We start from the raw sequence: 17,260 nt of genomic DNA on the forward strand, positions 1-17,260 counted from the left end.
TTGTTAAAGACACCAATTTCCACCTCTGTTTATCTTTGTGTTTCTTGTTTATTGTTCTTTCTCTCAAGGCTTTGCACCCTGGACAGTGCTAACTTTTAGTAGCTATGTTTTTTAGTATTTTCTTTTTGGTCTTGGGACTGCTTTACCATTTGATTATATTTCACTGAGAAAATCATGCAGGGTATACTCTTTAATGAAAACAGCTTGCCAAGATACAGAGAAAGAATTGCTTTGATGAGGATTCTCTGAGCAGGATACAAAGAAAAAGAATATTTGGAGGTCTTTTGTGCTTGGGGAGATGCATGTATTTCATAAAATTAATTGATCCCAGTCTGTCCAAGGCTTTTTTCATGATAGAATAGCATGTAGGAAAATCTAGATGACACAATACAGCATTATATTATGCTTGTTAGGATCCTGGCTCCTTGAGGAGCTTGTATACCCTTACTGTTCCTTCTGACCTTCATAAAACACTAAAGATGCTCAGAGTCCTTTCTGGGACAGCCAGACTCTCCCAGGATGAGAAGGGAATACCCACAAGTCCTCTGCAAGGATAGTGTCACCTTCCTATGCAAAAACAACCCTTGGAACGAATTCAGTTTTTCACAGTCAGTAGCTGAAATGCCATGTCTTATGGAAAACTATAGATCTTCCAGTGTTATTAATATCCTACCTTTGGGACATACACACGTTGACCTCTATTCCCAAAATGTATCTTTGAGTGCTGGAAGAATCTTGTGCAGAATATAAAGCAAATATTTTTGCACAAAGATTATTGTATCTGATGGAAGAGAGATAATGCAGACATTCAAAATAATTTCCAGAGGCAGGTGCACTTTGTAGTGTCAAAACATTGAAGTTCTTGATGCTTAACAAGATAGTGACAAATTTCATGGCCACTGACCTCTGTTTCTGGAAGAAGCTACTGATATCTTATACCTGTCTTTCTCATTTTTTTTCTTCTCCTATTGCCCAGTGTTTAAATGCACCAGTCTTCAAAGGTTCATTCAACATCAGACCTCTTCAATGATTTCTCAGGCTGGTAACCCAAAATAGGTACCCTGGGCATGCTAAAAATACACAATGCATTGCAAGCATATTTAGAAGTCAAATGTGAGTTGAAAAGAGGAGGTGCATTGAGATTTCTGCCATGTAAGAGCAGAGGCTTTATTGCAGGGGCAGTGCTGGAGCAGCCCCTCATCCGTGGTTTCAGGCCAGTGTTGGCACAAAGCACTGCAAGCTGCACCAGTGACAGCTTCTCTGTGGGTGGAAGTGCACTTTGCTTGCATGTGCTGTGTTAGGTGATGCAATTGCTGCTTTACTGCCTTTTCATCTCAGGGGTGCTGCATGTGGTGCTCTGGAAAGCAGCCCTGTGCCAGTGAGAGGGCTCAGACACCCAACCAAAGCTGACCAGAAGAGGGAAAAGCTGACAAGAGGAGGGAAATTTTCTTAGGACCCAGTAAGGTCTGAATGGCATTGATACAACACAAGATGTCACTGAAAGTTGCTGGACTGGGCTGTTGTCACCGACATCTTTTCATAAAAATCTTTTCTTTAGGATTTTCCCTGCTAGGAAGCTGAGGCCCCAGAAAAAGAGTGCAAACAATAGTTATCTGCTGCTGTGGAATGTAACAGGAGCACCTGTGATTGGCCCATGTTAGATGTGTATAGTTAGTGGCCAATCCAAGACCGAACTCTCTCTGAGACAGAATCAGAGAGCTCCTTTGTTATTCGTTCTTTTTCTATTCTTAGCTTAGCTAGCTTCTGAGAACTTTCTCTCTATAATTTTTAGCATAGTTATAATGTAATATATGTCATAAAATAATAAATCAAGCCTTCTGAACATGAAGTCAACATTCTCGTCTCTCTCTTCACCCTAAAAACCCTTGCAAGCTCTGTAACAGGCTGTTACAGAGGGATTTTCTGTTCTGGCTGGGATTTTCTCTTCAATGCTCAAAAAAATGTATTCTCACTTTCCTATACGTGGCTATTCCAAAGTCAGCGGGGTTGCTGTGCATCTAGAGAGTATTTGCCCTCCACCTGGGCATCAGATATAGAGAGTAATCAGCATATCTAATGCTCAGGGACATAAGAGCAAATGCTTTCCCTACAGGATCAGCCCCAAAGCTCCCTCAAGTAGAAGACAGTTTTCGATGAACATGGAAGCCTAGAATACTCAGATTGCAGCAGAATGCAGAATTGTGACTATGGAAAAGAGGAATACACAACTAAGTCCTACAGCATTTTGAGGCAAAGCCCTGAGCTATCAGTGATTTGTTCTGTGCCAAGGATGTGGTATTTGCTGTATCTGGCATGTGTAGTTCCTCAGAGCTTAAATATCAAACATAGCTCTGTTTATTTTCCCCCATATTTTCAGTGTATAACACAGGTGCACTTTGACTCCAACCTCTCTAACAACAAGGTGCAATGGAAAGAGGAGATAATTGTTTTTTTCAAAATATCATGGTTTCAGTGATTGGAAAGGGTGAGATCAAGCTCTGCTATGGGGAAAAAATGACCCAAAGTATAGCAGGGTTAATAACTTGAAAGCTTTAAAGTCAAGAACACTGTGTTCTGCAAGATTTGGTGGCACTGCAGGTGGGTAGTATGTGTGGAAAGTATGAAAGGTGACAGCTGGACAGTAAATTCATGCAGCTGAGGAGTTTCTTTGTTTTCTGCTTGAATAGCATTTGGCTCAGTGGCATTTTGGTCTGTGACTGGGCTCATTATACAAATAAATGGACTGTTTTCTTCTTGGCCCTGAAGGAACAGGCATGTGTTTGTGCTGCATATATTATCTGAGCAGATTCAGACCCAGCATCACACTGTCACATCCAGGACAACTTCAGGTCAGAGCAGGGTTTCAACCAGCTCCTTCCAAGTTGTTTTTGGTGATTTTGTGATCTAGCTGCATTTTGATGCCCAGGGACAAAGGAGCCAGCTGGCAAAGGTCCTCATCCACAGCCTCTCAAAATGTATTTTAATGGACTTCAGGGAGATTTGAATTAAGGTTTTTAGGCTGAAGTTCCCATCACTTGGTGCCAGTAATTAGGTCAGTTACTCCAAAGTGTTTAGTACTTATGATTCTTGTTCTTCATATTCATATTTTCCAGAGAGCCCAAAGACCTGTTACATTTAAGCTACTGGAAGACCAGTCACAAATGTGCTGTTTGCATCTAGGGTATGCAGCACTCTTAATTGTTCATTCTCCACATATGCTCCAGAAAGTATTGATAATGATAAAATGTTCTGTGGTACTGATAAATACTGCTTTCATAACAGATCTGATACATTTCTCAGGAGAGCAGAAACAATTAGAGAAGTTATGCATACTGAAATTTCTTTCTTCCTTCCTACCTGTTTGCTGTTAGTAAACAGAAAGCTACCAATTTCCTTTGCACTCCGGCATGCTAGAAATTAATGGAGTAGATGAACATGCTGTTTTACTTTGCCAGAGACTGGCTTATACAACAGATTTTTACTCTGTAAGACAGATTTTGCTGTATTTGTGCTTTTTTCAACTCCCCCTGAGGAGTATTAACTCAAAGCAATCACAAGACACCCATCCTTGCCTGCTGCTTCTTGAACTGCTGTATCCTCTTCTTTGCTTCTTGCTTTTTTCCATTTGAAGCTTTTTTTATTCTTTTTTTTTTCTTCATGAGGGAACAGCAGCAAGCAGAACCATAAAGGGTGTCTCCTTTCCTAAAATAATAACTATTTGATGTAAGAAAACAAACCCACAGAACTCTTTTGTTCACGTAGGATTTACTTTCAACAACCGTGTTCTCTTACCCAAAGGAAGATAGGTCGAGTGCTCTGTGAAGTACAGCACTGGAAAAGGAAGACGTGGGCACGCTTGGAAAATGCTGAGCTGCTTGTGAAGCTACACTGCATGTTTATGACTTGGTTTTCTAAGCAATCTCCAGAGCTTGAACGGATTACAGTGATATTTTAACAAGGCTGCTGGCATCCATCACCAGCTTTCAGTCAGTGAGAAAGCTAAAAGATGGAAGAATGTAATTATTTCCGCATAAGCTAAGTGTTAGTGACTGATTATCATGAGAACTTTGATGCTTTAAACTTCTGCATCCTCTGAAGGTAAACAGGTAAGTCTCACAGGCTTCTCCTCCCGTGCTCGTTTTGCTGAGGGAGCAGGGGCTTGCAGGGGACTGGTGTCGAAGGGAAATGTGTTGGATATGAAGGCAAGCTGTTTTCTCTGGATTTTAAACTAGCAATATAGCACATTGTCATTTTCTGTCTGTCGGGTTACAAATCCATTGCCTAACAATAGCTATTGTTTCTTTCCATAGTCAAGATATGAATCTCACTCCAAATTAATCCCTAACTTTTATACATTTGATACAATTGAAAGAGAATTTGTGTATCAACCATTTGTGCATACTGAAATAGCCGTTTCTAAATCTCTTTCAGTTGTCCTATAATTACTTCTAAATTGATTACTGTGGTTAAAATAATGTTATTTCATATGAAAAATGAAATAATATGTGTAGGATTGTACTTTCTAAAGATGATTTTTGTTGAACAGTTTCTCCCTGAAAACAGGATTTCCTGATCTGAGATATTTGGGTAGCTTACTTTTCAGAGGAGATCTGCATCATTGTAGAAATACTGTGGTAAACAAGGGGTTTCCTATCTTGCAAGTGGGAATCTAACAGCATCAAAAATAGATATTTCTTTCCCATTCACCCTTGAAAGAACACTTATTCTCTTTGAGTAATGGCATTGCTGTGCCTCTAGAGGTGAAGCTTCCTATCTGAAGACTTTTAACATAAAAGCCCTTATTACCATTTACGGAAAGAAAAAAGACTCTTTGACCATAAATAGGTTTTGTCTTAATTAAGTTTTTTTTTGTCCCCGGAGAACATTTGCTACCTCGAGTATTATTAGTTTTGAAGGGCAAAAATTTTACATGATTCTCTAAGATTTTTGTTTACAAGAGTGACTATCAGAGAAGGAAGAATTTTGAGTTAAAAATAAATATTTATACTTCTTGTTTGCATGTATTAAAGTATGGTTGTTTACAGAAAGAATTCATTTAAGCTCCATTTCCAATCTGGCTATGATAATTGAAACAAATCCTGCTGGCAGACACAATTATAAATAAACTTCTAAGAATAATTAGAAGTGTAATTAAGAGAAGACTGAGTTATTATCACTTTCTCCTCCGTATAATAATTCTGCATAAAAACATGAGAAATGGCTCTCATTAAAATCTCACAGCTGAGAAATCCACAGAAGGGAGTGAGACATTAAAACAAAGCATTCAAGATGTGCAAATACTGTGATTAATTAATTAAACAGAGACCAGCTCCAAGGAAAAGTTTGAAAGCAATTGGGATATTTAAGAAACAGATATATCATAAACAGTTAACATGATCAGGTTAGTTTTGATTTGTCTTGTTTTGCTGGTTTTTGGTTGTTTTTTAAGAGGAGATAGCTCAGGGTACCTTGTGGATCTATATTTGTGTATTTTGCTGGTATCATTTAACTCTGTGAAATCCTTTTGAATACCAAGGACCTTATTCATCAGTTAAGCTTTAAAAATACCAATCGAGTGACTGTTTAGGGAGGGCTTGGAAGAGCCTAGCAGGGGATTGCTGATGGAGATTTTTCCCCTACCAGCTAAGGGGCATTCTCTGTTAAACTTGAGACTTTCTGAGCTGTTCCAAGCGATTTTCCCTGGAAGGATCCTTACAAAGACACCTCTGCTAATGGTGAAAAGAAAACCAAACCAGCTGCTGAGTCTTCTGTGAAGCAAAGAATGAACAGGCATAGGAGAGGTGTTAGGAGACAGAATAGTGGTATTCTGGAGATCAGCTGTATTCAGAGTAGAAATGCCAGCAGCTGCTTAAATCTGGCTTCTGTCACATTCCTCAAGGTACATTTATTCAAATACTGTGCAGTATCATGACAACACCCATACTGTATACTTTGGAGTATTGAATAATGTTCAGGACTACTTTGACTGCTATGCTACATTAATTCTAGCAGCATCTTGTCTAGCAATTAAGAGCTCTAGGTGTGAATCATATAAATATTCAGGTAATGTTACTTTTCTTAATGCTTGGAAGTTAACCTAGGACAAAAAACCTCTACTTCTTTTGCTAAAGGAGAAGAAAACCAAAACCAAACAAACAGGAAAGAAAAAGAAGAAAGGGGAAAAAATTTTTAAAAAAGGAGGAGAGAGAGAGATAAAGTTTTGTTCTATGGTATTAAACAGTAATGTCATGTAATACACACCCAAAAGCTTAACAGAACTGTAGTAAGACTAATTTAACCCATGTCTGTCTAATTCTTCATTAGCATACTATTATTTTTTTTGCCCAGTGGGTATATTGCCTGTTGAGAAATAATGTGAATATTTATTAAGCAGTAATAACTGTTGCTGCTTGAGAGCTTTTTTTGCCACGTGTGAACATGCTTATCTAGAGAAGAATTTCAGGCAGATGATCACCCTTGGGATTCAATGAATTCATACGTCGCATGTCCTATCTTACTACACGGCTCTACAGCAAGATTTCTGTTTTTCTAATGAGATTCCACTTTGAGCACAGACACTGCAAACACATCATCACCCCTCAGAACACAGTGCTTGTCTTCTGGAGTGTTTCAATGTGAGCACAGAACTAGACCATTTCAGCAGCTTTAGAGGGGCAAGGCTGCCTCTGTTTGGTGCAACAGGCTAAGCAGTTTCTGTCTGAGACTGGAGGAGTCTCCTAAGAACACAGCTCAGTCATCTTCCCATGGAAATCAGGGAGTGTTTTTCTCCCTCTCTCAGAGGATTAGGGTAAAACTCTGTTTTGATATCTAACTTGTGTTCAATATCAATGATTTCCCCTCAAAAATACAACTGCCACTGCATACTGCTTGTCGAAAATGGAAGTCTAGCTCAAGATATCAGTTTTTAAGTGGGTTGAAATCACTCATTTATATTTCATTTGTATGCTAAGAAGTTAATTTCAAAACATATTTCCTTTTTCTAAGGAAACAAAGATTCTTAGTGTATGCAATGAAAATGGCTGTACTACTAGCCAGGTAGTCACATTTTTTGTGCATACATTTTTGATACAGCAGTATTGAAATGTTATTTTTAGAGCTAGGGTGATGTAAGGAAGCAGTGCTATATTACTGGTACATAACAAATTTAAACTGAAGCTAACTCTGCAATGAACAAAAATTGGTACTGTAATCGATTATACTTGCTACACTGATGGGAATTAAGGGTGATTTCATTGAAATCAGTGAATGTAAGAGTTTTACTTTTCCTTAAATGAAATACAAGTCAGATCCACTAATATTTATTTCAGACTAGCTTGTGAAAGTATGAACAAACCCAACAATTATCAAACATAAGCTGTAACCTTTTATCATTCTTTAGTCAGTTGGCAGTTAAGTCGTAGTAAAGCAGCATTTATTTCAAAAGAAAGAGAATAAAAAATCATAAATGTTTTTCATTTTACTGGCTTTACTTACCATTTACTTACCACATACCATTTTCTTAGTGTTGCAATTTTTTGACAACTATGGTATTCTAGTCTGATTTGCATTGATGGAAAACAGAAAAGAAAGAAACCAGTTGCCATACAGAATATGGAAAATAATTATTAAACTAATAATGTATTTAAAATATGTTAAAAATGGGGTTTAGGAATGCTAAATATTCTGCAGATAGATGGAACTATGTGTACATTCTCTGTGATGCTTTGGATTTTTTTTGATAAAGGTCTATCTCTTGTGGTTAAATTTTTCAATTAATTGCTGATGACCTGGAAATACACTCACTGAAGCTCAGACTCTCTTGCATGTATTATGGCATTTAAACTAAAAAGGCAAGAAATCAATTCAGATGTTTGTGCTGTAATTGACTGAATAGCGAATGTGACACCGGATTTTGAAAGGTCAAAATGAGAAACATGCCTAGAACATTTATTTGTAAATAATTTTCACCACTTTTTAATCAAAATTTGGTTACTAATTGAATTATACCATTTTTTCATATGTTAAATAATTTTCATTATCTGGGCATGTCTTTGTATTTCTCTTAAAATCACTGTATCTTTTACATACAATACTGCATCTAAAAATCTAATTCACTTCTCAAATCACAGATTCTGGAAAGGTGTGGCTTGCAAGGAGTAAAATTATGGTCTTCCTAGTATGGAGCTATGGTTGTAAGGAAGGCTAATGTTTTGGGAAGCAAGCTGCTTCATCTGCTTTCAGTGCCTGGTCCGTGCTGTGTCAGGCAGCAGGGTCAGCTGGGAGGAGGGAGGTTCTCTGTGTCCCTTGGTGGCCTCTGCACTGTGCTGTGCTAGGAGCCTGCTGCTGACAGGCACTGCAGAAGCAGTCTGAGCACACAAAGAGCAAGGCTGGTGCACCTCTGCTTCCAGCTCTCTGGTCTTGCCTGCTCCTGGCTTGCAGGGAGAATTCCCCAGAGATTTTTCTGCTTCAATATCTGACAGTCTGTGACCCCATCTCCCGAGCTGCCAGGGGCCTCTGCTGAGATTCAGGGCAGAGGAGAGTAATTACCCAGCACAGTAAGGAGCCCATCCACCCTGAGTGCCCTCTGTCCCTGCAGCACAGGCTCTACTCCCTCCAGAGAAAGGAGCTTCCCTATTTCCCTGGCCTCAGCCACCACGCTGTACTTGCTGCTGCACTCCCTTGCCTTTTCCAAATGCCACCCTTCCACTTGGCCCTTACCTACACTCTGGACTAGAACAGGACTAGAACATATCACCAGAAGTGTCTTTTTCTTCCCATTTGTCTCCCTGGGGACCTTCTCTCACTATCAGGTCCTGGCAGTAGAGTCTAAGCTCAGAAATGGGCTCTGCCCAACCTGGTGCCATGGCTTGTTTCATGTGTCTTCTTCTTTGGTGCCCAAGGTCCTGCAGGAGGGGGTCCTGTCCGGGCTTTGCCATGGAGATTTTGATGGGACACCAGCTGTACCATTCCCTCAGGGAATGAGGGCTGACTCAGTCCCAGCTTGCTCTGGTCCTTAGACTCACAGGACACCTATTTTCACAAAGGGGATAATGCTACTATTGAAAGGATATAAAGGTGAGAAGAGAAAAGACACATAAAAAATGGAATAGGAATAGAACATATGCATTAGTCAGCCTTTTCAATGAATAATAAAAAGCATTTTTATGAGATTAAATTCAAGTCTTGTGTAAGTGAAAGAGGGATACTGTACTTGCTTTCTGTAAGATACTGAATTTTATCTAAGCAGCCTTGCATTCTCTAAACAAAAAAACTAAAAAGTTGCACAAATGTTGACATCTCCAAAGCAGCTCTTCTTAATTTTTTTAATAATCTGATAGCTCCTTCTTAAACACTAGTTTGCTTTCATTTTTAAATCACCTGTTGTTGACTTTCTTTCTTTCTTTCTATGGTTGTTTTGTTTTCTTGTTTTGCCCTTTAAACTGCCCTTCCCTAAAATTTCTAAAGATCTTTTCTCCACTACAAAGAACTTCAACACTGTTTGGTATTCTGCCTTGTAAAAAATAAAGTACAAAACAAAGCACATTAAAATATTAATATTTGTTGTCACACTTTTTAAAGATTGTACTGTTGGGGATAAAAACAGGCACCAGCATGAATGTAAAGAAGTAATAGTGGAAAGATAAAACCAGAACAACTTATCATGCTGAAAGAAATGTTTCTTTACTATGTGTTTGGTGAAATCCTTTCATATAGACTTAATAATTCGTTTGCAAGAATTTGTGAAATCTCTCCACCTCTCTTTGTTCCCTTAGTCTAAATGTTCCCATATTTCTCTGGATGTTGTACTTGGGGAATAAAGAATTCCCAGTATATGGTCATATCACTAAACATATTGGATGAACTGAATATTTCTGTAATCTGCTTCATACAGCAGTTTTGCTAACAGGATCTCATGGTTTCCTCAGCTCTGAAGATATGTGAGCATCTGGCTTTGCTAAGAAAATGAGGCTAAACAGTAGATCTTTCTTTATAAAGCATGAAAGCAGTGTGGTGCAGCTAAGCTACTGTCAGAAAAGTAACTCTCTTTTTTAAGATAACCTGTCCCTTTTCACAAAGCCCTGCTGTTTGCCGCTTAAGTAGGGCTTACTAGATACAGGTTGGAGTTTTTCAAGGGAAGAATTCGATAATTCTGCTCTGTAGCTGCAAGCTAAGGCAGTTCTCAGGGCCTTACCCTTTAACTTATCCTATCACTATGACTGAATAAAGAGCTGACCTGACTCAGATCTTTGACAGTAATCATGCGTGAGCAGTTTGGCCAAGATCTAGTGTTGTACTTTCTGCCAGGTCACAGGGAGAAAAACCTTGAGGTCTTTTCATTTCTTACATCTTACCTGTGCAACAGAAAGACAGTGCTGAACAAATGCCATGATCTGACTAAGGATTTATACACCACAAGGGAAATGTTCTCTTTCAGATGCTGTGATGTTTTGGGGAGTTCTTTCAGACTCTAGAGACACAGAAGTCAGTGGAAGCCCTGCCACAAATTGCAGGGTTCATTCCCTTGGCATCAGCCTTGCAGAAATCCTGTGTTGCTCCTCCTGGGCCATCACTAGAGGCACTTTAGGAGAAACCCCTTTGAGCCAGCTCCAGTTACTCAGTTATCCCTTCTCTTTTGTGGACCAAAACTAAATGGCCTCTTTGCTGCTTCGCTCTTCCATGGAACTCAAATGTATCAGTTAAAGCAATTCTAAGGTAACTTATAACTGAGGCATCCCTTTTGTTTCAAGGACACCTAGGCAATTCCTCTGTGTGGTGGTTCTGGTTTAGAGTGCACCCTTTCAGCCAGACAAGTGTCTTCTCTGTCTGAAGTTCAACATGATAAAGAGATCAGGAATAAGCAATAGTTGCTGTTACTGCAGGGACAGAGCTTAAGGTGCCACGTTTTCAACTAGAAACTCACATAAAAGCGGAGCAAATGACATGAAGCTGTGCCAGAGGAGGTTTAGATTGGATATTAGGAAGTTTTTCACCCAGAGGGTGGTTGGGCACTGGAACAGGACCCCCAGAAGAGTGATCACAGCACCAGCCTGACAGAGTTCAAGAAGCATTTAGACAAGGTTCTCAGGCACATGGTGGGATTCTTGAGGATGTCCTGTTCAGGACCAGGAGTTGGACTTGGATGATCCCTGTGGGTTCCTTCCTATTCAGGATATTCTATGTTTCTATGATAACCATGGAACTTTCTTGTCATTTTAACATCTTTGAGATGATTTTTGCTTTTCAGAAGGTGGCTGCACCACCCTGATTCACCTACCTGTCAACACAGCTGTTTGGGTTTCTCGTGGCTAGCAGCCCCACTGGCCCAGGCTCCCAGGCAGGGTGGCAGAGGGGCATTGCTGTCAGGGTGAGGTCAGGCTGCTCTCCTGAGTCCTGCCAGGGCAGCACAGGCTGGGGGGCACCCCAGCTCCTCCCTGCTGCCCTGCTTAGCACTTCTGCCTTGCACAGCTTCCCTGCAGGGCAGCTAAGGACATCCAGGTGGGGGGACAAATTCTGGGGGGGAGGAGAGAGGAGAGGAGAGGAGAGGAGAGGAGAGGAGAGGAGAGGAGAGGAGAGGAGAGGAGAGGAGAGGAGAGGAGAGGAGAGGAGAGGAGAGGAGAGGAGAGGAGAGGAGAGGAGAGGAGAGGAGAGGAGAGGAGAGGAGAGGAGAGGAGAGGAGAGGAGAGGAGAGGAGAGGAGAGGAGAGGAGAGGAGAGGAGAGGAGAGGAGAGGAGAGGAGAGGAGAGGAGAGGAGAGGAGAGGAGAGGAGAGGAGAGGAGAGGAGAGGAGAGGAGAGGAGAGGAGAGGAGAGGAGAGGAGAGGAGAGGCAGGGGAGACCCATCCCCTCTCTCTGCTGCTGCTGCTGCTGCTGGAGCTGGGCTGGAGCCGGAGCCGTCGATGTGGCTCCCCAGAGTTAGTTGCTCAGCAACCAGAATCAATTAATATGCTTTGCAGAAAGTGCAGGGAAAGCCCGAGCTGCTGTCAGCCAGCAGGCAGGAGGCTGAGGGTGACTCAGGATCCCACTCCTGCCTGACACCCATTTGGTCCCACCCCATCTTCTCCAAACACCCCGTTCTTTTCCCCTTTCTCCTTCCCTAGGGTGCTTAATGCGTGTGTCCCCAGATTCTTCAGGCAGACTACCTCGTTGCTCCAGAAACCTCCTGCTTCAAGGGTTTTGCTTTTGGAGTCTGATCTGTATTTTTTGGTTATTTGTCAGATTTTCTTCAACACTTTTCTAGAAATTCTAATATTCGTGTTCTTTGGGAAGGGAAAGGGATAGCTGTTGTTTTTGTCAGATGGTTTTAAAGATGCCTCAGGATGAAGAGGGTTGTTTGGTAGTACACAGTTGAGCAGCAGCAATGAAAATGCATCATGTGTAAATTGGGAAAGTTTTTGCTTCTTCCTTTGTTACAGATGATCAGCACTGCATATATGAGACCAAAGAGGTAGTACTGATTGTTGTGAAACACCTAGATAATAGAGTAAATGAGGGGGTGTTGTGGGATTTTTATATCTTCTCCTTTTCAGTGTAGTAATTTCAGGATTTTGGTAAGGTATTATTTTCTTTTTTTTCTTTCTTTCTTTCTTTGATTTTCTTTGGAGTCCCTCTGATGACACCGCGAATCTGGGAATGAAGAACTTCTCAGAGCTGATTGGAAATGGCATTGCGGAGCTGAAACTTAACTGGAGGAAATATATCTCCTGAAGAAGAAAATATAATGCACTGTAAGGATCTGTCTTCTGGTGAAAAATTCAAGCCTAGAGAAAACTTGTCCGCTCTGTTAGGAAGAATGGGTTGGACAATTTTCTTCAATTCCAAAGGATATCTGAATGCCATGCTGAGCTTAATCTCTGCAGCATGCTCTGTGCTTCTCATCTCTTCCTGATGCACTGCATGGTAAGGCCCTTTTCCTGTCTTTTAATAACTGTATTATGTGGTCAGAGGTATAAAAAAATAGCAATAGTGAAATGAAAATTGAAAAAAATGTAGAAACGTAACAAAAGAATGTTTGCTTGCATGGTTGTTTTCAGAAGCAAGTGTCCTGATTACTGCAGCAGCTTTGTAAGATCATTTCTGTTTTTCTCCCTTGCTTTGTGACAGTGTGTATGCGTGTGTGTGTGTGTCTGTGCACACCTGTGCTGTCATTTGCACTTGGACTGGAACATCTGCAGCTGCACTGTACATATTTCCATGCTAAGGAGGATGTTTAGGAATTGGCTTTGACATTTCTCTCTCTTTTTCCCTCCCTCCTTCCCTCCATTCCCCTCCTCCTGCCTCCTCCTTCTCTTGCTCTGTCTGTTTCTCTGGGGTCATGGCTCTGTACCTTCCCTGCACCTCAGTCGTGCACTGACCACTAGAAGGCAAAAATGGGAGCTAAAAGAAATCCTATATCATGCAAGAATGAGTAATATTATTTTAGTAAATGAAAGCTACAGAAAGGTGTTGAATGTCTGCAATACTGGCAGGTACAAAAGATTTATTCTATTTTGTTTCCATGGGAAACTACCAAGTGCAGACTTGGATGCTGTGTTTTAGAAACAGTGGGAGAGAGATCCTCGTACGCAAGTCAGGAAGCTGAAAATGTGAATTATTACCCAGGTTCATAAAATAAACAAATCCAGTATAGGATGTTCTCACATCAAGTAACTTTTGCTGTGTATTAGAGGAGTGTTGAGAATTATTTGAAATACCTTCAGAGGGCATTGGAAGGTATTTTTTGTTAATAGCTGTAATGTGGTTTTGTCTTCCTGGATGAAGGGTGCTAGGGGAGTGCAAGGAGGTGTAACTACCTGACTTACAAATACTTAGGGTCATTGTCAAGAAATTGCCTAGCAGATCAGGAATTGCACAATTAATAAACTGGGATGGAAGAGCAGATTTCTTTTCCAGGAAGGCTGGTTTATTTGGATCTCTGTTTTAGAAATTAGGGAGAACTAAAAGGTGATATAGTGGTAATGTGAAACATGTATTTTCTTATGCATCCTGTTGATCACTGAGTTTGGAAAGTTGAGTGTTTCTTGAGTAAACTGTGGTAAGGGCCTGCCTCCACTCTGAGGGGAAGCCCTTAGAAATCTGACTGCTTTTGATGGAGCTGGAAAAAGATCAGGAGCAGGATTGTGTGGCAGCTGCCACGGACTGTGCAGCGGGGTATGGAGAGGACAGGTTCCTGGCAGCAGGTTTTCAGGATGGGAAGCATAAATAAAGCCAAAAATACAAAATCCAGTCCACAGCAGGACTCAAGAAGAAGAATCGGAGCTTAAATACGATTAAAAAGATTTAATTTTGTAGTATTTCCCAATAAATCTCCTCCTTGTATGATGGAGGACTCCATAAGACAGTTTTTAAAGAGAGAATGGCAATGCAACTTCTTCAAATCACTGCAGCAGGAGGAAGCACAGAGGAAAAAACACATTGTAGTGTGACAATATTTCAACAGGGTTCAGAGGAATCAGCCTTGACTTTAGGAGTAAAGGTTCAAATCGCATATACTTGTGCATTGAAGCAGAATTTTTGTGTATTTCTCTATCTAAAATGTGTGACTACTGTAAGAACCAATAAGCAAAACTGAGGAAGAACACAACCCACAAATGTCATCTTCACTGTCAGAAAGAATCTCTTACTTGCAGAAGTCATCTCCTCAACTCTCAATGTGAACAAGGACTGCATCCTAAATTCAAGTTGCCCATTGCAAACCTGTCCTCACATCCGCAGTTCTGTGCCAATCAGTGGAACAACTTGTATGAATATTGTTGTTTAACCCCAGCTGGAAGCTAAACACTGCAGGGCTGCTTGCTCACTCCCCTGTGGTGGGATAGGAGAGAGAACCTGAAAAGCACAAGTGAGAAAACTCATGGGTGAGACAAAGCAAAGGCCACACACTCAAGCAAAGCAAAACAAGGAATTCATTCACCACTTCCCATGGTTCAGTCATCTCTGGGAGAGCCAGGCTCCATTGTGTCTAATGGTTACTTTGGAGGACAAATGCTATAATTTTGAACATTCCTTCTCCCTTTTTCCTTTGTCTTTCCCTTGTTTTATATACTGTTTTACGTGTTTTATATGACACCATATAGTACAGAATATCCCTTGGGTCAGTTGGGGCCATCTCTACCAGCTGTGTTCCCTCCCAATTCCTTGTGCAGCCCCAGCCTTGGAACTGTAGAAGCTCTGCTCAGCAAGAGCTAAAAGATCTTTATATTATGAGTATGCTTCTAGCACCAAACATAACCTCAAACAAATTACTAGAAAGAAAATCAACTCTCCTCCAGATAAACCCAGCACATTCTCTATTCCTTATTCTACACCATTTACATCATGCTCAGGTACCACACTATCCAATACATCCTCATTAACCAACCCCCTTCCCATCTTTATATGTAACATGCAGATATCACTCCCTTAGTCCATGGACCACCCTTGTAAAATATCCAGAAATGTCCACAAAATATCTGTTGAGTTCATTTAGCCCATGACTTTGGGCTCCATCTCTTATGGTGGTCACTCAGGATGGGAGAGGTCAGAACTAGCACAGTGAGTAAGAACTACTCATGTGGATAAATTCTAAAAGGTTTTGTAAGACCAGGCTCTTTGATTGTCATGGCAACAGATTTATTAGGCTTCAGGCATGATTTGGATTTTCCCTCTAAACAAAATCATTTTTCTTTTTACCTATGCAAATCTTTTGCCTTGTAATTAGAGCAAGAAAAATAGGTTAATTACATTCTTAAAGATCATGTAACTGTACAGATACATTGTTAGAGAAAATTTATCAGAGTATGCAAAAATGCACCTTTATTAGTGGCCTCCAAAATGAAGCAAAGTGTATTCTTATTGGAAACATTCATTGCCTTATTATTTTTCTGACAGTATTAACATTGCTACTGGGTATTGTCAATTTTTTCAGGAACCCATCCCGGGTTCGTTTGAAACATCACTGATATTACAAATTGCTCTTTTATTATTAGGTTCAAGGATACTTACCCAGCTTTTTGCTACATTAAATATATTCATTTTTTAGTTAATACATGATGTTTAGCTCTTTAGTTGATCCAGGAACATTTATCTTTACAGTATAGAAACATAATATGAAATCATAATTATAGTAAACTTCCTACAGAATATAGATATATATTGAAATAGGAAGGATAAAATCATCTGGGTTTCATTTCTCTGTGCAATTTTGCATGCTTATAAATTTCTGTATTAATAAGATATATATTGCATAACAGGCAATATTTAATTAATTGTCATTTGTAAAGAATAGTTCCTTTTTGCATAGGATTTTTTATTCCACAAGGTTATGCATTATGGTAGAAAGAAAAATATTTAAAAAACAAGCATAGGAGCTTAATATGTATCCAGTACACTAATGCAGTAATGGGTTCATTTTTAAATTTTATCCCTGTAATATACGTCATGATAATAGTGGATTCTTTTCTAAAGAGTATTTTGAGAGAGGAGGGTTTACATGATGCAGGATGTTAATTTTCTTTAGAATAAATTACTGCCCATGATTTGCTGTGACTTAAGACACTTTAGTGACATTTTAAATAATTTAAAAACTTGCACAACAGCTGCATTTGGCTTTCTCTGTCAATTCTAAACCAAGTAAAATGAAGAAATTCCTTTTCTTTTAAGATACTTATAGTAAAGGTTTGATGCTGAGAACACCTGTATTTCATTTCAGTCCATTGGACTATTTCTTTAGATAAACAGTATGAATTAAAGCTTGAACCATCTGCATTGTCAGGGAAGTTATACTGAGCAGTGGAAATATTTCCCACACCTGCAGTAACTATTTTCAGTCAAGAAAAATGTGGCACATAAGTATTCCCTCTATTCCTGAATGCCTGTCTTCATTCAAGGTCCAGCAGAAACCTAATTTTTGAAAGGCCTGAAAAAATCCCAAAACAAATCCCAAATGAAACTTGAAGTTTTGTCATTTAAGTTGTAAATGCCCACAGAAAAAAAATGTTTCTTGGTCAAGTAATTTCTACAGATCAGCATCTGTGTTTTACATAAACCAGGATCAAAAAAATTGAAGTTTTTTAAAAAATGAGAAGGTCTAAAAATCAATACGTTTGGAAATGCTGATGTCAGAATGACACAAGATTTCATTTTGACAATTTAAATCAGACTTCCATTTGTTACAAGAAGTTGTACTGATATATGTTTTTCAGTTTTTCTCAGTGAAATTTTGCAACTTTTTTTTTTTTTTAGCAGAAAAGTATTTTGTTGTGATTTTTTTCACTAGATGTTTTA

The 17,260-nt window shown here is 39.7% G+C and overlaps 1 protein-coding gene across 4 annotated transcripts in view; it reads left to right on the forward strand.

The window, feature by feature from the left end:
- The window catches only part of TUNAR (TCL1 upstream neural differentiation-associated RNA), a 162,447-nt gene that overhangs the window by 120,861 nt on the left and 24,326 nt on the right, over positions 1 to 17,260 (forward strand). For 2 of the 4 annotated variants that reach the window (XM_058025421.1, XM_058025422.1), the window contains one exon: positions 12,601 to 12,895. In XM_058025421.1, coding sequence (XP_057881404.1) covers positions 12,857 to 12,895 — 39 coding nt within the window. In that variant the 5' untranslated portion in view covers positions 12,601 to 12,856. Of the gene's footprint in view, positions 1 to 3,571; positions 4,107 to 11,950; positions 12,444 to 12,600; positions 12,896 to 17,260 lie in introns of those variants that run through there. The other 2 variants (XM_058025424.1, XM_058025425.1) reach the window with 2 other exon arrangements.

Source organism: Melospiza georgiana, chromosome 6 (assembly GCF_028018845.1).
Source record: "Melospiza georgiana isolate bMelGeo1 chromosome 6, bMelGeo1.pri, whole genome shotgun sequence".
Taxonomy (NCBI): Eukaryota; Metazoa; Chordata; class Aves; order Passeriformes; family Passerellidae; genus Melospiza; species Melospiza georgiana.